The sequence below is a fragment of the Centroberyx affinis genome, unplaced genomic scaffold (genome assembly GCF_046629955.1).
Source record: "Centroberyx affinis isolate AG114_WGS23_722 - 3 ecotype Tasmania unplaced genomic scaffold, CSIRO-AGI_Caff_v1 ptg005081l_1, whole genome shotgun sequence".
Lineage (NCBI taxonomy): Eukaryota > Metazoa > Chordata > Actinopteri > Beryciformes > Berycidae > Centroberyx > Centroberyx affinis.
In genome coordinates, this window is record NW_027282514.1 from 260,001 (window position 1) to 285,287 (window position 25,287).

The 25,287-nt window shown below is 43.0% G+C and overlaps 3 protein-coding genes across 6 annotated transcripts in view; 2 read left to right on the plus strand and 1 right to left on the minus strand.

Annotated features, from left to right (window-relative positions):
• The window catches only part of LOC139666669 (phosphatidylinositol-binding clathrin assembly protein-like), a 25,165-nt gene extending 21,982 nt beyond the window's left edge, over positions 1 to 3,183 (plus strand). Inside the window, exons 16-19 of one of the 2 annotated variants that reach the window (XM_071545965.1) lie at positions 620 to 643; positions 1,531 to 1,587; positions 1,803 to 1,922; positions 3,093 to 3,183. In XM_071545965.1, the coding sequence (XP_071402066.1) occupies positions 620 to 643; positions 1,531 to 1,587; positions 1,803 to 1,922; positions 3,093 to 3,107 (216 nt within the window). In that variant the 3' untranslated portion in view covers positions 3,108 to 3,183. Of the gene's footprint in view, positions 1 to 619; positions 644 to 1,530; positions 1,588 to 1,802; positions 1,924 to 3,075 lie in introns of both variants that reach the window. The other variant, XM_071545966.1, reaches the window with a different exon arrangement.
• A 5,207-nt stretch (positions 3,184 to 8,390) lies between these two features.
• rbm14a (RNA binding motif protein 14a) lies at positions 8,391 to 17,736 on the minus strand. 2 transcript variants are annotated; one of them, XM_071545963.1, is made up of 9 exons: positions 17,703 to 17,736; positions 16,881 to 17,060; positions 15,346 to 15,534; positions 15,309 to 15,310; positions 14,779 to 14,958; positions 14,240 to 14,352; positions 13,625 to 13,918; positions 13,227 to 13,468; positions 8,391 to 12,944 (listed from the first exon to the last, which is right to left on the minus strand). In XM_071545963.1, the coding sequence occupies exons 2-9, from the start codon at positions 17,039 to 17,041 to the stop codon at positions 12,428 to 12,430; spliced, it is 1,698 nt and encodes a 565-aa protein (XP_071402064.1). In that variant the 5' UTR covers positions 17,042 to 17,060; positions 17,703 to 17,736; the 3' UTR covers positions 8,391 to 12,427. The 2 variants fall into 2 exon arrangements, with proteins under 2 accessions (XP_071402064.1, XP_071402063.1); XM_071545962.1 differs by lacking the exon at positions 15,309 to 15,310 and having other exon boundaries at positions 14,755 to 14,958; positions 15,350 to 15,534.
• Positions 17,737 to 19,653: 1,917 nt separating this feature from the next.
• Positions 19,654 to 24,796, plus strand: LOC139666683 (ras and Rab interactor 3-like). 2 transcript variants are annotated; one of them, XM_071545992.1, is made up of 6 exons: positions 19,654 to 19,921; positions 20,755 to 20,949; positions 21,062 to 21,176; positions 21,818 to 21,890; positions 22,128 to 22,219; positions 22,840 to 24,796. In XM_071545992.1, the coding sequence occupies exons 2-6, from the start codon at positions 20,755 to 20,757 to the stop codon at positions 24,222 to 24,224; spliced, it is 1,860 nt and encodes a 619-aa protein (XP_071402093.1). In that variant the 5' UTR covers positions 19,654 to 19,921; the 3' UTR covers positions 24,225 to 24,796. The 2 variants fall into 2 exon arrangements, with proteins under 2 accessions (XP_071402093.1, XP_071402092.1); XM_071545991.1 differs by having other exon boundaries at positions 19,654 to 19,837.
• Positions 24,797 to 25,287: the final 491 nt, after the last annotated feature.

Sequence of the window (25,287 nt, forward strand, 5' to 3'; positions counted from 1 at the left end):
ATAATCTTTTTGCTGTTCAGTATCTCTAGATTACAGAGGATCCAGTCTGTAAAAGTGATGTATTTTTTCTTTCAACTAAGCACTTATGTTATCAGGCATCTTTTAAAAAGTATCATAATTCATATTAATTTAGTGCTACTAAACATTTTGTCAGTGAAGTCAGAGTTTTTCCAAATGTTGGATATCTACTTTTTGGAATGAAACTCTTCAAATGGACCTGTTGGAAAATCTTCATTTCTGCTGCAGTCAGGTGTTTTTGAAGGAGTTCGCCAATGTGTCTCTGTCTTTTGCGCTCCTAATTATCTCCCTTTCTCTTGCCTTCAGTCCCTTTCCATCTCTTCATTTTTTTTTACTGATTGAACTCAAACTGTTCATTTCATCATCAAATGACTAGGACAGCTACTGACATGAATGCAAGCAGGCGGTATAGTCGTGAATAGAAAGTATAAAGTAATGTGATTGGAACATGAGGAATGGGGAAAGGTCAAGTTTATCTTCTCTGCCCAGTAGGAAAAAGCATGGCGTTGTGTGAGCTTCAATGGACCTCTCCTCCGAAACTACATTAAAAACTCAATTTATTTTTTCCCTCTCTGTCTTTTCTGCCACTCTGTCTCAACAGAATGGGATGATCTATACTGGCTATGTAAGTACAGACTGTTTTCCCTTCTCTCCAAACTTTCTCTGCTTTTTGCACCTGATCTTGCTCGTCTTCTAAAAATGCCTTTGCTTTGATTTTTGTTTTTTTTTATGTACCAAGCACGTTTTATTATTAGGCTGTTTGTTTTGTTGATGAAACATGAATTTCCCAAGGAGATAGAAATGTTTTTGCTTATCGTATAGTCTTGGCACTGTTGTTTTATCCCCAGTGGTAGGATGCTACCTGAATTTAAGCTTATTCTAGTGTTGCACTTCTGTAAGTCGCTCTGGATAAGAGTGACTTACTTAGAGCTAAATGTAAAAGTATAAGTATGTAAATGTAAAAGCAGTTCTGGGTGTGTTTGGGGGGCATCTATTACAGACTAGACATGAGGTTAATAGTAGGGTTAGTTTTATAGTCGACTATCGAAGCATCCTGCTTCCGTAATGTGATGTATTTACTGCTGAAACAGGATATTGGAGCGGGCATGATGCAGGGAGGGATCATTCAAAAGTGTAAACCAATGGGAGATCATTTAGGGAGAGAAAGGCAGCTTTATTGTTCAAAAACCTGTGGTGATTTTATTGGTTTGAGTTTTTATGTACACCTCCTGGTACACATGATGTCAACACTAAAATTTTTCAGCTTTCCAAGAAGTAAAAGTAATGAGATTCTGATATAAAAACACAAAAATATACTTTTTTTTGGCATAAATTGTCAATTAGGTGTATGGTATGATAGTGAGAATAAGCTAAAAAGACAAAAAGGACATTTTTCATCTCAGTGTCACTTTAAAATGAAGATTATGATGAGCGTTTGGGCTTTGTTGCCTGGCAAGAAAGTCAGAAACTTATGCTAATGCCTGTTGTGTCCCTCTCTTCCTTCCTCTACAGGCTCCAGCACCAGTGGCTTTTCCTATGACGACACCCCAAGTGCCTGTGTATGGAATGGTAAGGAACAACCCTCTTCAGTCTATTCTTACAAACTCATCTGTTAAGAGATTTCACATCCATACACTCTGCTTGAACTGAGATAAGTCTGAGAGAGATCGTTTATGTCTCTTCCTCCACCTCATCCTCTTTTCTCCCTGCCTCCTGCCTTTCCTTCTCCTCGCTCTACACCTGCACTCAACTGTCCTGTTCACCTCTCTCTCTTTCCGGCTCAGCTCCCTCCTCAGATGGGCCATCAGATGGGAGGAGTTCCTATGATGGCCCCCCAGCCTGTCATGTACAACCAGCCTGTCCTGAGACCCACCAACCCCTTCGGACCCATCCCGGGAACACAGGTAACACACACACACACACACCCAAAACATACTTAAAGGAAAAATCCACTGTTTCAGCATAGTTATTAGTGATCTACCTTGCATTTCTGGGTCCATTTTGTTGTTTAGTGGTGTATTTTTCTTATTCCCGCAGATTAGTGACCAAACACAGCCGACATGGCGTCATGTTGAGATATTTCCAGCACAGTTTGATTGCAGAAAATGTTTCAGCTATCTAACAGAAAACATGTTTGTGTCAGTCCCTCAAAGAGCGTTTCTTTCTAGACTCACCATTTTACACCAATGTTCAACAGTCATACAGGGAGAAAAACATTGTAGAAGAGGCAGAGAGACCAGTTTCTCTGCTGACACTAGCCTCAAGACATGTTGTGTTTTGAGTAAGGGGTGCGATTCACACCTTTTCTCAGCTGGAAAAACTCTCGCTCTCTTGCTCTCACTGTGTTATCGCTATTGCTTTTTCCACCCACACATATAACCCACAGCTAAATACAACAAGTTTACGCCTCTTCTCTGGGGGATGTCGAAAGTCATCCTGGGAAATGTAGGAAATCACTAACTGACATAGAAGCAGATGAGGCAGGTTGAAGGAAAGTGGCCAAAAAAGTAAATTACAACACTTCATCACAAAATAACATAACTCCTGGAACGCACTGAACACCATAAACTGATGATATATAACATTGTAAGAGAGTATCCAAGGGTGGATTTTTCCTTTAATTCACACATATTCCCATGTTTGTCTTTAGGATTTACATACACATAACAAAACATGCTTGAATAATAAATATATTCTTTCATAGCTGTTTTTATGATTTGATAACTAGGGTTCAGTGAGCTGTGGCAGTATTTAAAGAAGCAGGATTACAGTTAGCCAAATAACTTTAAAATTGAACAGTAAAAATCTTCCCCAGTGCTGTTCATAATGAGAAATCATCAGTTGGTATGGCTACAAGACACCCATGAGAACAAACATTCAAGTGTGCTTTGACCAATTACTCAAAACATCAAGAATAATATAATTGCTAACTGAGCAATTCTGCTTCCTTAAATACCCCCGAGAAGCTGTTTTGCTAGCACTGCGGCAGTTAATGTGCTTGTCAATAGATGCCCGAACACTTGATGAGGTGTTTTGTTGAACTAAATTACTCTCCATTCTACTATCCTCTGCAGATGCACTTCATGTAGGGATGATGCTGTAACCATGGCAGCAAAGCTGAGAGAGAGGGCGAGAGAAAGAGATGGAGAGAAAGAGAGAGAGTGGAAGCAAACCAATCCAGAACCAAATCCAGTGCAGGAGGAAAGAAGAGGACAGAGAGGCAGTGAAAGAGAGAGGGAGGGGAGAGGATGAAGGAGAGAGGACCAGAGGATGGAAAACAACGGGCCAGAGATGAAACGCTGAAGTCTGTTTGCTTGTCACCTGACCTTCTACTCTCCTCTCCACTCCTCGTGTGGCTACCCACCTCTCTGTCTCCTATTCTGTAAAGCTGGGACACCAGAGGCCCATATCAATCCCACTCATCCTCCGTTTGATTTGCTATTTCTGAATGGGTACTGTGCTGTCCGTTTAAATCGATGATTATGGCTTGTGATGATGCTACGAAGACTGACAGCTGTCTCGAAGTGTGGAAGCTTCACGACCCTTTCCTGACTCCCCGATCCTGATGATTTCCTGTAAAAAAAAAAATCAAAAAACACTGCTCCCCTTAACTTACCCACTTCCCTCTCCGTCCCGCAACTGACTCATACCTGGAGGACACGCATCTCTTTCTCTGATTGGATCGTTTGCACGCACTTTACTCAACGTGAACTTTGCCAAGGGTGTATGTACGTGTAGGTGATTTTAGCATCTCGTTCAAATCGGTTCCTGCTTGTGTGTCATCCATCACCTGATGTCAGAAGCAACATGGATAGGTGTGTATGCGTGCGCGCGTGTCCCTTTTTCTACATTTCAGCGTGCTGTGTCAACATTACCGTTTAAGTCTTTTATGAGTTACATTTGTTCTTTATTGCCAACTTCGCATCATGAATATGACTTGGAAAGATTTTAATTTGTGTGCACGCTTGTGTAGGTGTGGGTGGGCGTAACTATGTAGGGTATGTATGTGTTTTTCTTTTGCATTCCCATGTCTAGATGTCAGGTACCTGATGTCATTACTGTGTTGCCAGGTACCAATGTGTTACTGCACTGGAATTACTGATGAAAGCACTGAGCCAGACCCAGGCATCACATTTGGATGTAAACAAACCTCATACACTAACTTTGCTACTTGGGGACGTGTTATACACACTGTGTATTTCCTTCTTTTTTCCTCCTCTACAGCTGTGCAACATCACGCAATCTCACAACTGTCTTTTTCACTCATCTGTAGACTCTGTTTAGAAGCTGTCCCTGCTGTATAGTAGTCTTGTACTTTTTGTGAGTCCGCGTCTGGATTCTGTACAGAATGCCGTTTTTTGTTTTGTAACCTTAACTCCTGTTCTGTTATACCCTTACTGCTCTAAAAGTAGTGAACAATGCACTGAGAGCCAGACAGAGGTAATTGGATGTCCGTACGGAAGTGATTCTCAGTCTTGCCAATCAGAAACAGTCCTGATGCTTACTGCCACCTGTGTGGTGTGTGTGCTCCCTGTCCTGAGCATTGGTCCTGTCCAAAATTAGTCTCTCGTGAAGCCCTTTACTCTAACACACTTGTGAAGGACACAAAAACTAGCTAAGGGTAATTACAGCAGTAGATGTTCCACGTCCACTCAGAGGAATTTAATGACATTTCTAAAGTGGAGAGGAGTTTGTTGATGGTAGTGTTAATATTTATGGACAGGCCAGTGAAAGGTAAAAGGTAAAAGTCAGAAACAAGGAGATCATAGTAAAGGAACTGGGGGTAATGTCTGTTGATCACAAGCCCTAGTAATGCCCAGTGACGACATACGGACTGATTAGGACAGACAGAGACAGGGAGACGTTAATGAGCCGTTAAATCTTGATGTGGCTTTCCTGGTAGATTCAACGATAAGCAAGACCCACAGAGAGACGGTAATTATATAGCACAAACCTTCGAAGAGGGGACAACGCTCTGCTGCACAAAACTTAAAATCATTGCTGGGATGTACAGTCGAAAGGGGCAATAATCGGTTGGGAGGAAGTCGTTTTCTATTGATTGTGTCTGTTCTATGTACCTGTACTGTATGTATGTTTGTGTGCACATGCCTTCCCATCGAGATAAACAGGGTCATGTTCCTTGGGGAGGCTGCAGAGCCTCCCTGTGTACTTACCGTGGTTAGAGGTGAAAGGTCTCTTGCGAGCTGGTAGTGTGTACTAACTTAGCAATGAGTGTTATTGTAACCGTGTCTCAGTCTGTGCTACATGACATCACTTTAAGATGGCTCTAGGATCACTCATCTGCTGAAAAAACGAAAAGCCCCGAACCATCGGACTCCTGGAATCTAAAGTGAATCTAAAGCGAACCTCTCCAGACAACTGGAGCTGCACATGCTGACGATTCCTAACAAATCTCTCAGAGAAATGCGGCTGTAACTGCTGGTGGCAGATGTAAATGGTTCTCCCCTGAACTGTTAACTGCTGGCTACTCCAAAACCAATCTCCCTATAGGTAACTGCAGCTATGACTCTACTACCAGCAGAGAGAGATCAGTGTTAGAAAACCTCAATCACCAAGCAGGCAGAGATTCTCTGATGACGTTTCACCTTTGACTGAAAATCTAAATACGTGGCCAGCTGACATTTTGGATATGTTCTTTGGAAAATCGTCGTAGCATTCTCCTTCATTACTCCCTTGTTCCGGTGGTCTGTCTTTCTCTGTCAGCTGAATGCTCTTTTCATTGTGGCACCTCACGCCCACAACGCAGCTCTATCCATCCTAGGCCAACCTCTGACTGTTACAATTTGCTGTGTCCTCTGTATATAGGTAACGCTCTTCATGTGTTTTTAGACGTGCTCTCTCTGTAAAGTGATCGAAGCCCCATTGGACGACGTACTGTACGTGGGACAATTTATTGCTGTATCTGTGTTTGAATGGTTGTATTTTGAAGGTGTCATCATCCAGGGAGGGGGTGGGTGGGGGGTTGATGTTTGTGATGTTTGTGTCCATCTTGAGGAGGAGGGGGTGGGGTCAGGGTGGGCAGGGGGGTCATGGGTAAACTATCACAACTGGTCTATACCAAGAGTGTCTTCATCGAGGGAGTGGACAGGACAGGGTCTGTCCTCTTCGAAACAGGAACATTTTTTTGCACCAAAGTCATCATCAAAGCGCAGCTTCTTCTTATTCAAGGTCACTACGGATGGATGATATCAGAACTCGAAAGGAATTTCTTTTCTTTTTTTTATTTTTAGAGACAAAGAAACTGTCTTCTTTTGCATGATTAAGTGTCGTCTTTTTATTGGCTTGTGTGCCCGGTAAAAGCATGACCATTGTGTGAACTCTCACTTACCGGTGTGTTTGGAAAATGTTAAGGAAATTTCTCCATGAGATTTTTTACTTACCTCTTGACATGAACGTCCATTGACATTCATAATCAACTGTTTTACAAGATGCAGGCTCGGTAACTGTTTGAAGGCTGCCTCGCATGCAGAAATGCAACTTGCAAGTCCCCCATCAAACTTCAAACCCAGTTATCACAACTGCATCTTTGTAAAACACCATGGATGTCAATGCCAGTCATCACCTAGCTAGCTAGACATTGCAGTCTTGTAAAACCGCTCTCTTTATTAAAGCGTTGCTATTTTCAATACGTGTGTTTGAATGCTTGCTCCTTTTTCGTACTCTGCCAGCAGCATCTTGGGAGGTTGTGATTGAACGTCAAAGTACTGTAATACATGTTTGGTCTGGTGTCCACATTGTGTGGTGTTTAACATGTGTTTGCCCAGTCTTGTCCTGTCTGTTGCCATCAATTAGACTGTATCGTTCCCTGTCATCCACCCAACTACGGACTGGTTTCCTGGATATAGGCTTGGATTGCCAGAAGTTTATTAGCACTGATACCATCCATGTTGCATTTTAGGTAAATATACAAAGATTACCTTAGTTTTTAGACAATTTCTGAAAAACCGGTACTAGAAAGTGTACAGGAGACAGGTGTCCAGACCTGGACAAGGGGTTATGAAATCTGTAAAACCATTTTTCACCCATCTGTTCAAACATTGTACAGATGGGTATGTTTAGTATCCCCATGTCTATGTCTGCGATGTCTTTGTACACTTCCATTTATTTTCTTGTGGCATGTAGGCTGCAGTTAGATTATCAAGAATATACCCTTCCTTGTTACTTTTCATTAACCTTACTGTGAAAAGTCTGTGAAGCAGACATGATAGAAAAGCTATCAGGGAAACGAGTAGGTTATAATAGTTAATCTGGGGCTAGGTTTCCTAAAAGCATCCTGAGACTAGTTTCTCAGTCTTGTTGTTAAAGTAGTTTGGGGAAACTTCTAAAGCTGAATTGTTAGAGCAACTGTGGAACTTTTTTTTTTTTTTTTTTTTTTAAATGAGCTTCACCTCAACTTTTGCCAGACAAGGAAAAGGTACATAAAGAAAGGATTTCTAGATATTTATCACCCCTGAATCTGATTCCTAGTGTATATACTCAGCGCACATTATGCTTTCATCTGTAGTCTAACTTTTCAGGAAATTAAGGAGATGAGAGGTGAGGGTTTATTAAGTTGCACTTAAATATTCAATGATGGGGTCTTTGTAGTCTTGGACTTTATGCAAGACTCCAAAGATCGTTATCCACAGATTCGTCGATACTCATAAGGGTCCCTACTCAACAGACCCTTACAAGAGTCATCATTGAATCTCGCTCTTGGTGAAATCTGGCTGCTGGAAACCAGACCTACATGTTACCAGTGGAGAAATCTTATTTTCATGTTGTTCAGCCAGTGAAAGGCGCATGATGTTCATGCAGTTTCACATTCCACCCTTCAGTCTTCGTCCAGTTATTTATGTATAGTAGGCCCAATCATCATGTGAGCTCAGTATACCCTCAGTACTGTGTATACTGCGTTAACTACACTCATTAGCGTCCATCTGTAAACTGTTCATTGTTGTTGCGGGCATGAAACATAGCAGTGAACAAGTCTTGTTGTTAGCAGGGAGTGAGGGTCCATACCTTCAATTTCTTCTCATTTCCTTTTTTGTACATCAAAGTGATAGAATTATTATCAACAATGGGTTTGCATTGTTATGAAATTATTGTTTTTTATTTGAAAAGCAGAGGTTGATGTTTTTGGAAGAAAATGGAATAAAACGTCATCTGATGCTGAGCTCTGATAGATTTCTTTGACGACTTCTCCATAAGTACTTGCACCTCAAAATAAGACATATTTGTGATAATCATCTCTTAAGTCCTAGTGACGTTTATTTGGCCATTGGACCTTACCAGTGATTCAAGATCAGTTCTCTTCTGAGAGTGCGAATGACATTAAAACATGGCAAAACATTCACACAGAAAAATTATGGTTCAATTCAATGTAATTTATTGATAATTAACCATTTCAAAGAACATAGGACAAAATGTAATTTAAAACAAAATGATAAGATCCGTGTTCATTGTCATTCATACAAGTTGAATGTGGCATTGAAAATCATTGTTTTGAGGGGGAGGGGGGTTGAGCGTTGAACCAGCAACCGATCCTGAGCCAGGTTATTCAACTGAAATGGAGGGCCTACCAATGTGCTCTTGAGCAAGGCACTTAACCCCAAAGTGGCCCCAGGGGCGCAAATACAAAAACTAAAACAACCCATCCTATCTACATGTCCCATGTCCAGCTCTGGCTGTGATTGCCTGGTACTCTTGGGTGACAGGCTGTTAGATACAGGATGTGCTGACAACGACCTGCCTGCTTCGGTGGCAGTTAGGGTTAAGATTTATGCTAAAGGAGGAATATGTGTACTCAAAAGATCGGGTGTGTGAGTGGGTGGGTGTGTGAGTGGGTGGGTGGGTGGGTCAGGAGCAGGAATGTATGAGCAGATGCATAATGTGTGCTTGGGGAAAAATGCAGGGATGTGATCAGGAACACAAAAAGCAGGAAAAAAGTAATCTCCCATCAGAAATGAACGGGAGATGCATGTCCAAAAATCTGAAATCCTGAAAAAGCATCCCTGAAGGCGGGTAGGGAACAAAAGAAGTGTGGACATGGCTGTGTGTGTGTACGTGTGTTGTTTCGGGAAGGGGCAGGAGTGTGTGGTCTGAGTGTTTACCTTAGTGGGGGGACACCCCATCGTCCACAGCAGTTTCAGGCCTAACGCTGCTGTTTTCCCCATCCCACGCTACAGGTGCGTGTGGCGTACGTCCAGGGCTAGGGCTCAGTTAGGCTCCCTCCCACTCTAGCTGCAATAATCAGCAAGAGGAAGAAGGTGGCTGGAGCAGCAGCAACAACAAGGCATGCAACTAACAGTTCACATGGAGCAGGTGGAATAACATGTGGAAATGGAGAGGCTATGTGTCACTTAAACCTAAAACAGCACTACCAATTCAGGTGGCGAATAATAATTATGAATAACTAGTGTGCATGTGTGTGTGTGTGTGAGTAATCACGAACGGAATAAACCAGGTTATATATGAAAATACATGTGGAGTGAAATCAGGTGTGCATTAGTATCATTTCCCACGTGTGGTCTGGTTCACATGTGAAATATGCAACAACCCAGATAAAAATAGATCTAGATATTAGTGGGGAGGTAAAGCAGTTGCCTAAATGTGGGATATGCATGTAGAGAATGCCAGTAATCCTAGTGATGTGTCATGATGAAGAGTGTGTTTCTGGTGAGATCAGAAGGGGGGATAGGAGAGAGAGAGAAAGGTCACCAGCCCTTCACACTGCTGCTCAGGAATATCAATGGCCCTGGCTAGACACCAGACATCCTTCATATTCACCTGTAGCACTGAGACTATCACCTCATCATCCATTCATAGTCCTAGACTTAGCCAATGACCTTACACTTGACACATACATATCCGCCAACACCTAACCATATACTACACTGCAGTTTAGACGGGTCATACACGTGCCATGGTTGAGGTTTATCTACTTTCAGTTCAAATGGAAACAGATGATGTATGTTGAGGAAAAAATAGCTTCTGGATTTGACCGAGGTGAAAGCTAAAAGTTTATACACAATCCAGGTATAAACTCAACGCACGCGTAAAGTTCATACACTCACTGGCCTCATATACATGGTTTCAATGGAGGTCTGACACCTCACACTACACACACATATGTGTTGGACAAGCTATGAGTATGAAGCTAATCCTGTTCTGTTTATGCACAACAGCCACTGCCACCCAAACAGGTTGCCACTGTTTTAACAAACCTGTACAACAACTCAATTGGCCTACTTCAACTGTCTACTCACTAACTCTAACTCTGTTTAAGAATACAATACAATCAATTACCTTAACATTATCACTCAGTATTCTTATTATCAAACCAAATGTTGGTTGCGGTTACTTCTTCAGCTTAAAATGAGATTTCAAGTATTTACATGAGAAACACAAAAATAATCGTACTTTCCTGCAATTTGTAATGTGGCATGAAAACTGGCTCAACATTCCCTCTGAATCACTGATGTTTGGTTTCCATGACAGCAGAGGTGAGACAGTAATTGAGGTGAACAAAAAGCTAACAGCTATCAATGCTATGTCACCATGTTTTAACAAAGTACAATGTACCAACTGAAAATTTCAATCCATTTTATAATACAATAAATTCTTTTGACATCATTAGCCAAATACCAATTGCTGTCATTTCTCTAGCTTTCAAAATTTCAAATATGTACATACAAGTATGAGAAAAAAAAATCCTCTTCTGCAGTCTGCCACCTTGTATAAAAACCTGGGGTCAACTGATGAATATAATCTAAAATCCAAGAAAGATGTGGATATACTCAACGAACTCTTCACACAGGAGGCTCTGATAACAATTCAACACAAAACAAAGAAATGTGAGTAAAAAATAAAATTGTTCTATACAGAGATTCACACCGCCTGTACCAAAAGCTCTGGCCTGAGAGTTAACTCCTGAGAATGGGAGTTCACTTGGTTTCTTTTTGATTTGTTTCGTCCAGGCCTAGAGATGCACGCAGAGTGGCTGGGCTAACCAAGAAAAAAACACAAGCAAGGTACACAGTGGCAACCTGCTCTAAATGCCCATCCAAACCACATACTTTAACATTATTGGTGAACCAAGTCTAAATATCTACTTTGTGTGTGTTTTTTTAGCCTGTTTTTCTCGTCACATCAACCTTTCATATTTGGCTCTCCTCAGTCACGCCAACTCGGGCATAAAGACAGACTGGTAGTATCCCTGGCAAGTTACCTGGACGGCCTGTGGGTACCACAATACCAGGGTTCATGGGTTGCGATCAGTAACTCAGACTGGACAATCTCTTCATGCCTTTGCAACACACTGGGTATGTTCCAGATAACCTTTACAGCCAGCAGGCAAAATGAGAAAGAAAAAACACATTACTCTGTGCTACATCGTTAACTGGAGAGCAACATATCTGAATGATACACTCATCCAAATGGTGTCTGGTCAAACCGGAGTAATACTGATCTATGATTGAGAAAACCCGAAAACATTGAGGGAAAAAAATAAAAAGATACTACGTCTCCACTGCTACTCGCCCTGGCAGCTGAGTGAAACCAAGGCAGCCTTGAATATGCTCCACAGCTGTGCACTGAACACACAGGCCAGCCTGCACATAGCCGAGTCTCAACCTTTCATTCTCAATCTTTAATGGATGATGGTTCTTCATTATCTTAATACACGTGTAAAGGCACTCCTCTGGTGTAGACGATGAACTGCACAAATCAAAAAAACCTGGTTGATGCACTGCCTTGAAACCATTTCATTTCAGTACTCTTCTTTGCTAAATCTATTCCGGCACAAATATTACCGATTGGGCAGCTGGATTGTCACAGATGTGCAAAGGCACACATCTGGCAGAACAGACAGGCTAAAGCAGCTGTTCAATTCAAATGAATGGATTTCAGTCAAACTAATTGATCTCAGAGTGATACGCACCTGATTGTGAGTTCTAACCCTGGCCTCTGAGTCTAGCCTTATCCCAGGCAACATTTTAGCTTCTTTGACATTAACTGAGGAACTACTCGAGCCTCTACAAAATTTAACATAAGTGGTATTTTGGTCTACAGTTTTAAGCCTGGCCAATTCTCCAACAACAACTCTCCTATTAGTCTCCTCTTGTGTCTAGAGACCTTTTTAACCAGTATTATTATCGCCCACTAAACTAAACAGCCATCTACCTTGTCGCTTACTTAATCACCTGACTGGTAAGCTAGTTAGAGACTAGGGTATAATAGCCAAGATGGAGAAATGGGGAGATAATTGAGGTTTAAAGCACATTCAGATCACAGCCTTGTTCCCTCTCTGATTTTCCTCTCTTTAAACTGTCCCTTATGTAAATACATATGCGCGCACACACACACACACACACATCTGCAATGTGGAAGGGGTGTAGGGGGGGTGGGACTATCGGTAAGGGGGTTCTGGCGTGTGGAGGTAAGGGTATTCATGGCGCTGGGGCAGGGATTGCCCGTGTGCGGGTGTCTGCTCATACGGTGTGGATGCGGAGTAGCTTCCCGATGCCGTGTAGGCTCCCGATGACGCGTACGCTCCCGCTGCATCATACGCTCCTGACGCCCCGTAGCCGCCCGATGCGTCATAGCCCGACGAGGTGTCGTAGCTCCCCGACGAGGCATCGTAGCTTCCCGACGTGTCGTAGCTTCCGGGCGCAGTATAGGCTCCCGATGCAGCGTATGTCACCGGTGGGGCGTAAGTTGTGGGTGCGGTGTATGTCCCTGGGGGTGCAGTGGCTGCGGTGGAGGCCTGTGTGTAGCCAGCGGCCTGGGTGGTGGCCGGTGCAGGTGGAGGAGGAGGAGGTGGAGGAGGGGGATTGGTATAGGCATACTGGAGGTACTGGTACTGTTGCTGGTACTGTTGATACTGTTGGTACTGCTGCATCTGCTGGTAGTATTCCACGTAACACCTAGAGTGGAGGTTAGAGTAGAAGAGATGAGAGGACAGGAGAGGAGTAAAGAGTAGAAAGGAGAGCAGAGTAGAAACACACACCCCAAAAGTAAAGGTTAGTCTACAAACCATATATGGCACCTGGAATTATGAATTCTACAGAGGTGGAAATATGCTTCGAATGTGCAAAATCAGCTTTTCTTTCCTTGTTTATACCAATACGGCTGTTGAGAAAGCCATTAGCAATATTTTAGCTCCTCTCCTTCCAAGGATTCTCTGATTAAAAATGTGCTCCATGTACCTAGCAATTGGATCTGTCCCTTCAGCAGCAGCAGCTGTGGTGGTAGCTGTGGGGTCTTCAGGCCCTCCCGGTGGCGTGGGCAGCAGGGCGCGGCGTTTGGGGCGTATCTGGGCCATGGAACCCGGGACGGGGTCAGGGAGAAGTGGGGCTCGGTTTCCTCGGATTGGGCTGCGGTCCCGGTCACTGGCTGATGATGCTGCTGCAGCTGCCGCCTTCCTCCCTGACTGCTGCTCTGCCAGAACCTTCAATTCAATTGAATTAATTTCACTTTCTTGGAATGAAGTGAAATACCGTATATATTGCCAGAGATATTTTAGCAATAACAGTCACAACCCTAGTAATAAGTGGTATTTATGGTGATAATTATTAATAAACATAAAATATAAATGTTAATATACCTTCTGTCCCTGCTGAAAGAACTTGGCTCTTGCTGCCTCAAACAGCGCTGTTGGGTCTGCCCCCGGTGGAGGCTCTGATTCCTGAATGGTGGCGCTGGCTGCAGAATCGTCCTGATCGGGCGCATCATGGTACACCTGGTCAGCTACGGATCCATACACCTGGCTGGCAAGAGCACCATATATGGCAGGGTTCACCCCATCTGCACCTTTTGCGGTCGTGAGGCCCTTCAGAGCAGCGTAGGTGGGATCAAACGATGTGGTGTTGTAGAAGGAGTTGTGGACGCTCTGCTGAACCTGCAGAGAAATTGAGATGTCAAGATACAAGAAACATGGAAAATACCAGCATTACAATCTTTGGGAATACATTACAACCTAATTTATCCAAATAACAAACAACGACCATAGTCAGGGAGCGGTGAGAAAATGTCATTAAAAAGGATGAAACGGATCAGGTTGGAAATAAAAGATCACAAACAAATTTCCATGATATTTCGCAAATTGCCGAATATGTATCATTTTTTTGCACAACTGTTACGAGGCCCGAAACAATTTTCAGTCCACAAGGGGTTGGGGTTTTTCCATGACAGTGGAAGCCCTGCTAGAGAATGAACTGACCTGTATGGGCAGTCCAGCGGCGGCTGCTGCAGCTGCTGCTAACACGGCTGCTTGGCTCTGGTGATGCTCCAGTGAGGGAGGAGGTCTGGGGAGAAGGCCCTCTCTGGGCGCACCTGTGAGGAGAAGGGAGCAGAACATGATTTGTTTTCAGCTTTAAATCACGAGCACCCACTGAGGATCCCAAGGGTTTGAATGAATAAAACGTGACTGCAATTGCTTTTCCATACTTAAGACTGTATATATGTATATGTTTGTTGTATTTTCTTATGTTTATTATGATCTAAGCACAGTTATTGCTTGATTGACAATTAAGGACCCTGGTTGTTTATAGATGGGTCACTCCCATTAGGGAAATAGAAACGCTGAGGAAGGCCAAAGGCTGAAACGTGTATGCTGCTGTTGCTGCTGTGCAAATTAAACACTGTCATAAATACATACTGTGAGTGCGGACATTTTTCTATAGCTTTAAATCATTAAACTTAAACAATAAACACGTATGGGTCTTTCATCTCCACCTGCTGCTCCACCCCCAACCATGCCGGACCCGGGGGAGTTTCCAGCGCCCATAATCTGGTTGATCAAAGGCTGGGCCTTGGACAGCTCGACGGACAGCTGACGGCCCTTGAAGATGGTCCCGTTGAGCGCATCGATGGCTAGCAGGGCTTCCTCCTTCCTCTCCATATGCACAAACGCATAGCCAGCGTTGGAGCATAATCTGGCTGTAGGGTGTACAGAGAAGGACAGAGCTCAGCGTTAGCATGAGACACTGACGATTGACGTTTGGACTGAAATGTGACCGTCCCATGTTTTTTCATTGTCACATAACTTCAAAAATCTCTACTCATGAAACTTGATAAACCATGAAACTGCCTAGATGCAACTGCGCTCCCCGAACAATTAGCTGCTCAGATTTGATGTGATATTTTGTGATATTGTGCTGTGATATTTTTAACTCCAAAGATTACAGTTACTACCCAGCACTGGACTCACACAAACTGATTCATTTCAACTCATTAAGACACATCACTTCCACATTATTAGAAAGCTGCCATAAACTTTCCATCAAAACCTCTACAAAACATTTGTGTTGTGATCGGCCATAAAACTGACCTTTGACTTTGTCACAGTCCAGAACTCTTCCGAAGGTCTGGAACAGCCCATGCAAGTCATCTGCTGAGCAGGTTGAGCTAAGGTTCCCCACAAACACCTTGGTGGAGTTTGGTGGGCGCGCACGTGACTCCTCCACCACCAGGGGCCTGCCTCGGTATTCTTTGCCATCAAGATGCCGTATGGCCCTGCAGAGGAAGAACGAGAGCCATCATCACCTGGTGTGCTGCAGCTGACAGTAGTAGCAGCAGCATTACCACAGACATTTTAGCAGGAATAGAAGTATAGGAATACAATTTGTAACGTACAAGGGACAGAGGTGGGGACTCCAGTCACATGACTTGGACTCAAAATCAGAATCGAGTTACAATTTTAATTGCTTGAGACTTGACTTGATGCATGAAGAGAATACTTGAGACTTGACTTGATGCATGAAGAGAATACTTAAGACTTGACTTGGGTTATGGTGACTTGAGACTTGAACTATGATGACTTGAAAAGGTTTCTAAAGTCTTGACAAAAGATCTTGTGTTTGTGTAAATTACTTACATTGAAAGTTATGAGATTTGTTCCAGCAGACGACTGAATTTCAATTCTGTTTTCTGAATTTATTGGAGCTGAAACTGATTATAGAAATCAAACTCATGATGCACCAAGTTTTTATACTATTAAAATGATATTGCATTGAAAAGTCCTAGACATTTTGTTTTCTTTAAGATATTAAATTGATACTACAGTCTTAATTTGTTCTGACCTTACTTGGTGTTCTCCATTTAGATTTGGACATGGACTTGACTTGGTTAACTACATTTAGACTTGGGACTTGACTTGAGCTTTGTGTCTCAGGGCTTGAGACTGACTTGGGCCTCAAGCAAAATTGACTTGGTCGCACCTCTGACAAGGAGGATAATAACACTAGGGCTGCAACTAACGATTATTTTCATTGTCGATTAATCTGTCAATTATTTTCTCGATTAATCGATTAGTTGTTTGGTCTATAAAATGTCAGAAAATGGTGAAAAATGTCGATCAGTGTTTCCCAAAGCCCAAGACGACGTCCTCAAATGTCTTGTTTTGTCCACAACCCAAAGATATTCAGTTTACTGTCATAGAGGAGTAAAGAAACCAGAAAATATTCACATTTAAGAAGCTGGAATCAGAGAAGTTTGACTTATTTTTCTTAAAAAATTACTCAAACCGATTCATCGATTATCAAAATAGTTGCCGATTAATTTAATAGTTGACAACTAATCGATTAATCGTTGCAGCTCTAAATAACACCAGCCAAATGCTGCCAATCTGTTGCTGGCAAACCACTTGTGGAGGTCTTCGACATCACCCTTTTTTGCTCAAATCATGCCTAGCTAGTTAGTTTGGTAAAATAGTGACAGTAGTTCAACTCTGTGATTTACCAGACAGTGTGGCGTACACATAAAAGTTTGTTTCCTTCCTTCTCTTCATTCCAATTGTGTATAATAATATTCAAAATGAAATACAGTACATTCAACCCATGTAAGAATGGAGAAGTAAATACCTGTCTGCTGCCCCCTCTCCCCTCAGGGTGATGAAGGCATACTGTCTCAGCAGCGAGCAGGTGTGGACCTCCCCGTATGGAGCGAAGAGCTTGTTGAGCTCTTCATGAGTTGCATCTAACGGAAGATTCCCCACAAACAACTTCACGTTGTCACTGTTCATCTCTATGTCAACCAGACATCTGGAAAAGAAGAAACAGCAGGCACAAGACGTTGGTTAGCTTTTACCTTTGAATGCATCGAGAGAAATCAGTTTAAAAAGCGCAATTCTTCAGTCCACTCATTTTCATATTGTTGGCAAGATCCCGAGTTAGTGATCGAGGTTATAATTATGTATTCGTCTGGGTAGCTGAAGTGATCTATCCAACCGTTTTGAGATCATTAATGTTATATTAAAGCAGGATCTTGTTAGGATTGCATGAACCGCTAAAGATCCGGTTAACTTTTCCCGTCAACCCAGCTAAATGGGATCAAAGGGAGTTAGAGGCAGGCTGTTACTCTGTTCAGTTAGCCAACGTTACAACCGACAAACGTTAACATAAACCGGTTTGTACGGTAAGCAGTAAGCTGGGTTACATGGCTAACGTTAGCTACAAAACTACTCACACTGCTGGCCATTTTGTTTAACCTCGTAACGTTAGCTAAGCTAGCTAATGCTAACGTGGTGCTTTTACCGGTGTGGTTGAAAACAAACACTTACATAGATAACTGCACAATGGTATGAGATATTAGAAAGCGTAGTAGTTAATTCTAACGCAGTTTAAATATTATATAAAACGGAGGGAAAGCATTAATCTTGCAGATATAGTTCACACATTTCTTACCAAACGCGGTGCTGGAGCTGTATTTCAAACCTCACATCCGGTTCCGGCTGCTTAAGCTCTGTAAAACCTGCCCGGTCACCAGAGGAGGCGCAGCTAGGTTTGATTCAGGTCTTAATTTAACTATCAAGACAGTTCACGCCCTATTCCAGCCTGTGGAGACGCTAGCCTTGAAGAAGCCGCTAGCCCGGAACAGTTTGGGGTGGGAAATTGTCTCGCACATGAGCAACTGTCTAATATGGAGCAAGTTACGTTAACTGTCTAATATGTAAGGGATAATGCCCGAGGAGGTGTCCGTTATCAGGAATTAATGGACGATGGGGAGGACAGAAAAAAGGAATTACTGGAATCAGGAATTAATGCCAAAGAAAAAAAATAAGACCATTAATTTATATTTCCATGCGTTTTGTAATCAAAATCTAAAGTTTTTCACAAGCCATAACTAAGTTTCCCTGGTAACACCTGAGGGTTTGACTAATACCTGGAACAATCATTACCATCCCATAAGGTTCTTATGCAATGGAAACGTTGTTCACTACTCCAGAAAATAGGACGAACCTTAGATACGACTTGGCAACGGGAGATATTTCTAGTCCGTTCAGTTCATAGAATCCTTTGGCTCCTATGAGCCAGAAGCTAACGTTATGCTAGCAAGATTCAAAGTCAATAACATTGCGTACGGTTGACAAACAGTAAATATAATTTGAAGGTATGTTTAACAACAAGACTAGCTAGCTATCCAGCCATGTCATTGTCCCCAAATCAATATCAAGATTTTCACGAACATACAAATTGTAAACGGAGGCTTTGACACTTGACTGCGTCCCTGTTGCTATGGTTACTCATTTTAGGTAGCCAGCGTATTAATTTAGAACGGTGAACAGACAGTTTCACTGGAACTACTTAGTAGGTGTGCATTATCCCATTATCCAGACAGCTAGCTAATGCATACAGTCAATCTATGCAAGAACCGTAGTTTGTCCTGATTTAAAGGCATGTTTGTGTCTCGGAACGCTTTCAGTAGCTTAAAATTATGCTGTTTAGCTAAATCAAATAGAAAATATATTGGACTGAATGGGAGACACTCACATTGTCTCTCAGCCGAAATATAAGCAGTCTAGTTTGCCTTTACGGCATTTAAGCGAAGACGGAAGTAGCAGCAGTGAAACCTCTCGCTTGGATCTTGGAGGATTTTATAGCGTCATCCGATTCGACTGGACTACCGCCCTCTACTTGATATCTTTCATTCTTTCATTCCTAACAAACAAAGCCTTCATAATAAGCAAATCACTTCTGTCTGTAACATTGTATTCTGACATATAACAATTCCTAATAAGACTATATGTTCTTGGTTTAGGTTTAGGTTTATACCAAATATCACATTAACATTTTTTTAATATTTTATTTTTTTTCTTTATAAATGATGAATATGTTGTTTTCAACGCCCTTTATATCACCGTGGTCTGTTTTGGTAAATTAAAATCTCGATCGCATAAAATAAATAAATAACTTAAGTGGCCCGTGGATAGTTAATTGAGGTTTCCCAGATAAGTATTCTTATAGTGAGTCTACAGTTGGGCATATTTACAAATCATCTCACATTTATGTTTGATATGACTGGGTCTATTTGGTCTGAATTTATGAACTCCCAAAAAATCAATGAATAGCCTTATATTGAATAGTACTTTAATTTGGAGCTGGAGATATTGTTATTATTGTACAAATATTACTACTACTTACTACTACTACTACTACTACTACTACTACTACTTGTACTAGTAATAATGTACTCATGATTCTACTATTACTATTACTACTACTACTGCTATGACTACTACTAATAATAATCACTCCATAATTATCCCAAAAAACATTTCTCGAGGGCACGTGAATCCCACTCTGGCCCGGGAAATTGTTTCCAGGTGAGATCAGGTGGGAGACGGAGGAGGAGCCACGGAGCAGGACGGAGACAGCTCTGGGCACACCGCGCGCGTCATGACAGGCCAAAGAGTTTTTAGAAAAGTTGGCTTTCATTACAGCGAAGTTGGCGGAAGAATAAAATCACCGAGAGCATGTCATTATAAACTGGATTTGCAGTGAATCGAGAGGAGGATCGGGGCAAAGAGGAAGCCCTAAAGGTAACGAAATGAGTGTGGTTTCTCTGCCAGGCCTAGATGCTGCTGAAATGTAGACTTCTAGACTAGAATCATGAAGTTAACAAGGTGTGTAGTAACAGGTCTAGCAGGAGTTAAGTGAGACTAGGAAGACTCGTGGGGCAACGGGGGGTTTTATATTTAGGAAGAGGTTGTACCGGAATGCGTCTCAGGCAGATGCTGACATGTAGACTGTTGAGACTTCAGCAGGGAGGGAAATTTATTTGATAAACTATGCCAAGTACAAAAGGATTACAGCATCAAATCAAAGCCAATTGCCTCTGTTTTTGATTTTACATTGCTTTCTATGGCATTACTATTGTATTCTATTCATAGGTTTATTTTATTCCTACGTCTGTTCCCTATATAGCTTCCTAACTATAAGCTCCGTCTGAGCTGCTGCACTTGACCAAGTCTGGACATGTTCCCATCCTCAGGCAGAATCCTAGATTTATTACACAGGAAGAGTGTGTGTGTGTGTGTGTGTGTGTGTGTGTGTGTGCAGCCATCCCACCTACATTAATGTTGTGGTGTCTTTACCGCAGTAGATAAACGGTGGTTCACAGTAAAAAAGAAGTAGGTATTCCAAACCTTTGATGTTCTCATTATGCAAATGTTTTTTTTTCATTTTTTCATTTCATTTGAAACATCATGCACAAACGTTTCGGCTAGTGCCTTATTCAGTGTGCGGCCTCCTCTACCACAGTAAACCAAAGTTAATAACCACCTGTGTGTGTGTGTGTGTGTGTGTGTGTGTGTGTGCAGAGCCTTCCCACCCATCTTTCTGTTTTGGTGTCTCTATGAAGATAAGCCACAGCAGCAGTAATAACCACCTGTAGCATGCATATGTGAGTGTTTGAGTGTTAATAACCACCTGTGTGTGTGTGTGTGTGTGTGTGTAGATGGCGCAGCAGGAGGAGCCTCTGTATGACTTCCCGGAGCCGTCCGAACGCAAGTGTGTGGGCCATCAAAGGGGGCGGGGCTCTCTGAGGAGCATCAGCATATTGGACCGCCTCCTGCTGTCACTTCCTGTGTGGCTGCAGCTGTCAATCAACCCTGCCACCGCTCTGCACATACTGCAGAGGGAACCGCCTGGGGTCAGAGTCACATGTGAACACACACACACACACACACACACACACACACACACACTCTCTCTATCTCTTTCTCTTGCACATACACTCAGTAATGGATTGTGTTTCCCTGCAGACGTTCCTGGTGCGTAAGTCTCGTACGTCCCGGAGAAATGTGCTGTGTGTGCGTTTGGCAGACGACAGCGTCCCATCCTTCGTTCAGCAGTTTGGCATCCGGGAGGAACACTCCAGTAAGAGCCTGTCACCCCTGACCCCTGACCCCTGACCTCTGACTCCGAACACTCTGCCATCAGGACTGAATCTGGCCTCTTTGTAACTGTAATTTTGTCTGACTGCACAGTTGTAGCTGGTTGTCATTGTGTTTTCCAAATTCAAATGTATGACACTGGAAGATTATACTACACTCTAGTTTGTTTGTCCTAGCAAAAAGAGCAGGTGGATTTCAACAGGGAAAAAGAAGAGGAAAAAAAAAAGATTCAGGATTAGATTTACCTTTCAGATGACAAGTAAAGAGACTGTCAGTGTCACCCTGTCAGCACTCATATGCCCAGAAGTTCAGTAAATACGACCTCAGAGACAATATATTCAAACTGCTTATTGTTTATTAATAAGGATCCCCATTAGCTGTACACAAGGGTGTCATCTATTCTTCCTTGGGTCCATTAAAACACAATATACATCAGAAACATTTGCACAAAGTTTAAAACCAGGTTACAATAAAATGAAAAAAAAAAATGAGGACCACTTTGACATGAGCTACAGAATGAACGACAAGTAGAAATATGAATAAGCTAAGTCACATTTGTACACTGAACTATGTTGTTGTTGTTGATAACTACCAACCTTTCCTCCCCCTACATCCCTCCACCAGCTGTCTGTCTGGAGACTTCAGCCATCAGTTTTCCAGACGTCCCGAGACTCATTGCCTTCTACTGCATCAGCCGGTAAAATCTTGTCCTCCTCCTCATTCTCATTTCCCTTCACTTCTTCTGCGATTCCTTTCCCCTACTTTTCCCTTCTCTCTCTACTTGACCATCTCCTTCAAACGTCTCAGTTTCTTGCCTCTTGACTCCTTTCCTGGCCCTTCTCTTCCCCATCTTTACTACCTATTCACATGTACATTGATCACTGTCAGTAGGTATTGATCTGCAGGAATTGATGTGGATGTTTGTGTGTGTCAGAGATGTATTACCTTTCCCTCTGGAGCTTCCTGAAGCCATTGCCAAGGTGACATCCCACAAGGAGCTGGAGTCCATCTCACATATGGGAATAGGTAGGTGAACACAACTTATTAAGGGTGATTGTGCTTTCACCATAATGGCTCCTTTACTCTGGAACGACACTTCTGTGGCGTCTTTCAAATCTCTTTTAAAAATTGCTATTACTGGAAATACTTGATGTCATACTGTCCATATGTTTTGAATGTTTTGTTGTTTTATCCTTAATATGCAGGAGTGTTTTATGTTTTATCTCTTTTATTTCTATCCCAGCTGTCTTTTCCCCTGTGAAGCACTTTGTAGCTTTGTTATTATTATTCTTGTGCCATGCCAGCGGATTCCTCTCAACTACATGGGCCTTGAAGGATTTAATTCTGGGTTAAAATTGTTTCATGCTTTAATACACTGATTATAATTAAATATGAAACAATTGTCTAGACTCTATGGTAATGAATTGGTCTCAACTTCAGTAGAAAGAATGCAGACCCAGCAAGGTTCAGACGTGAGGTTTTTGTAATAATTCCACTTATAAAGAAAATTCAAGTTGTTTTCTTTGGGTTTCTTGCTTTATGACATGGCCTTAGTCAGGGTAATAATAATGAATCAAACATATTAATACATATTAATAACATAACATATTAAATAAAGTGCACTGAATATCTGTGTTGTTTTATAGAATTCTGGAGTTCCCACCTAAACGTCCGTGGGCCGCGGGAGGCACCTAAAGCCCAGAAGGATGAGGAGAAGAAGCCAGGTGGCGTGACCGCTGCCCCGCCCCCTGCCCCGCCCACTGCCCCGCCCCCTGCTGCCCCACAGACGAGCTCCGCCCCCCAGCCCGATCCAGCCAGCCATCTCGGCGTCACACCCCAACCTGACACCGCTGCCAGCCAATCAAAGCCCAACCCTACCTTGTTCCAGGAGTTCTGTCCGATCAGGACGCGCAGCCCCCGAGAGGTGAACTACGGCCCCAGCCTGGGCGCGCTCTGCCCCCTTTTCCTGCAGTCTCAGAACGCCTTGCACAGGCGACGCATGTTCAAGCGCAGCCTCAAGATCCGGGTGTCCACAGAGACCTCGAGCCCCCTGTCACCGCCCCTCGCTCCCCCTCCTCCGCCACCCCTGATGCCCAAGGCCAAAGGGAGGTGTAAAGCCAAGGCCCGGACACAGGGACAAGCAGCAGGGGACGGCCCAGGCCTGGTCCAGAGTCAGAACCAAGCTAATCCGGGTCAGCCCGCTCAGATCGACCCCACGTCCCAGAGCAGCCAGCTCCAGCCTCCGATGCTGACCCAAGGCATCCAAACCTGGCCGAAAGACACCAACGTCCAGGCCCAAGCACAGCCCATACCACCCCATCCCAAGGCCCAGCCCCAGCCTCTTCAGTTCCAGCCTCAGACGCAGGAGCAGGGCCAGACTCAAGGCCAGACTCAAGGCCAGACTCAAGGCCAGACTCAGATGGAACCAGAGTCACAGGAGGCTGAAGCTCAGGCACCAACAGCAGCGACCCCAACACCGATGCAGCAATCCCCAGACGACTCGGACTATATGCAGCCCTCTCCAAGGGTCAATTTCTCCCTTTCTCCCTCCCTCCCTCCTTACCTCTCTCCTTCCCTCTCCCCCAAGGCACCTCCCTCCCTGTTTCCCAAGGTCTCTCCATCCCTCTCTCCTCGCGACTCTCCCCGCGACTCTCCCAGCGCCTCTCCCTCTCTATCGCCGTATCAGTCGCCCTCTCCCTCTCCCTTCTGCCTCTCTCCCTTCACCTCTCCATCCATCTCTGCAATGGTCGAGGAGGCCTATCACACACCCGCTACTCCTCTGGCGCTGGATCAGAAAAGAAAAGAAGGAGAAGGTGAGGAGAAAGGAGCAGGAGAAGAAGAGGATTATGATGATGATGAGACAGAGGAGGAAAACCAGGAAGAGGAGGAGATGGGTTTGCTTTTACAGCAGATTTATGGCTCTGCTCTGAATGACACGGACAGCTGCAGTTCCCTCAGCAGTCTAGAGGCAGAGACGCCGCCACCCTCACCCCTCCTGCCGGACGGTGGGACAAGCCCCGCCCAAAGCTAGAAACAAGCAAGCCAAGACTATATTATGTGATATCATGAAGCAACGTTTTCTGGAGCTGCTCACAGGGTAAATTTTCTCATTCAGTGTGATTAGAAATACCTTGAAATAAAGGTAATTTGTTGTAAATGTTTTGTATTTTAACTTTAATGTCCACATTGCCGGTCTTCCTTTCACTGTCAAAGGAGCAACATCAAACATTTGCGTGGTGGTGTCACAGATTTAAGAGATTTCAGTGTTTTGGTTCCCATGGCTGTTCAGGGAGAAAGCTGTTCACATACAACAAATATTACATTTTCCACAATTACAAAGATGGCATACAGGATTTTCTTCAGTGTAGAATTTCCCCTTGATGGAAAATCCCAAGATATTGCCTACTGTTGCAGATATGTTTATTTGAATCAACCCAGCTGCAAGCTTAAAATGTGTGCTTATTCTGAGCTACATGTAAAAATCACGTTTTTGGGATGAGCAATTTTTTACATAAACAACTTGGAGGTTTTTTCACCTCTTTGGTTGCCTCTATTGTTAGACACAAATTTTGACCAATTCTCACAATGGTGTCGCCTCATACTGGAAGCAAAGCTAGGTCATCAACTCCTAAGATGTTAGCCTCAAAGTCAAAGAATAAACAGTTTTGCTTAAGGTCTTTGTGTTGAACTTTCAGAGATGCAAAATGCAAAGGAAGAACAAACTGTGTCATAATCTAGACAATATAGCGTGAATCAATCCAGTGTTGAAATTTTCATAGGCTCAAGCAGCACTGCTTTGAATCAATCTCTATCTAACACCAACTCAGGTGTCTGCTGCTGTGCTACCTGCAACATTGATTAGTAATGGAGATTTCAGTTTCTGACTGAACTTACACAACGATTTTCTGCTCTGATATTGATCATACACATCCTCAGATTTCAACTAAGAATGTGCCATTTTGAGAAAAGGCCAAGTCGAATCAGGACTGTTTATGTCATTAAAATACACTCATTCATTTTCACTGGGAGTGAATTTGATACAAAATAGAAAAGTGAAATGTTACAGATGATTGTCCTCCTATATGCTTCTTATA

Coding starts and splice junctions, on each gene's coding strand:
- rbm14a (XM_071545962.1), bottom strand. CDS start 17,041: ATGAACAGTGACAACGTGAAGTTGTTTGTGGGGAATCTTCCGTTAGAT. Junction 14,959..15,349: donor GGACTGTGACAAAGTCAAAG/GTCAGTTTTATG, acceptor TACACCCTACAG/CCAGATTATGCTCCAACGCT. Junction 14,353..14,754: donor GGTTGGGGGTGGAGCAGCAG/GTGGAGATGAAA, acceptor TTCTCCTCACAG/GTGCGCCCAGAGAGGGCCTT.
- LOC139666683 (XM_071545992.1), top strand. CDS start 20,755: ATGGCGCAGCAGGAGGAGCCTCTGTATGACTTCCCGGAGCCGTCCGAA. Junction 20,950..21,061: donor TGCAGAGGGAACCGCCTGGG/GTCAGAGTCACA, acceptor GTTTCCCTGCAG/ACGTTCCTGGTGCGTAAGTC. Junction 21,891..22,127: donor GCCTTCTACTGCATCAGCCG/GTAAAATCTTGT, acceptor TGTGTGTGTCAG/AGATGTATTACCTTTCCCTC.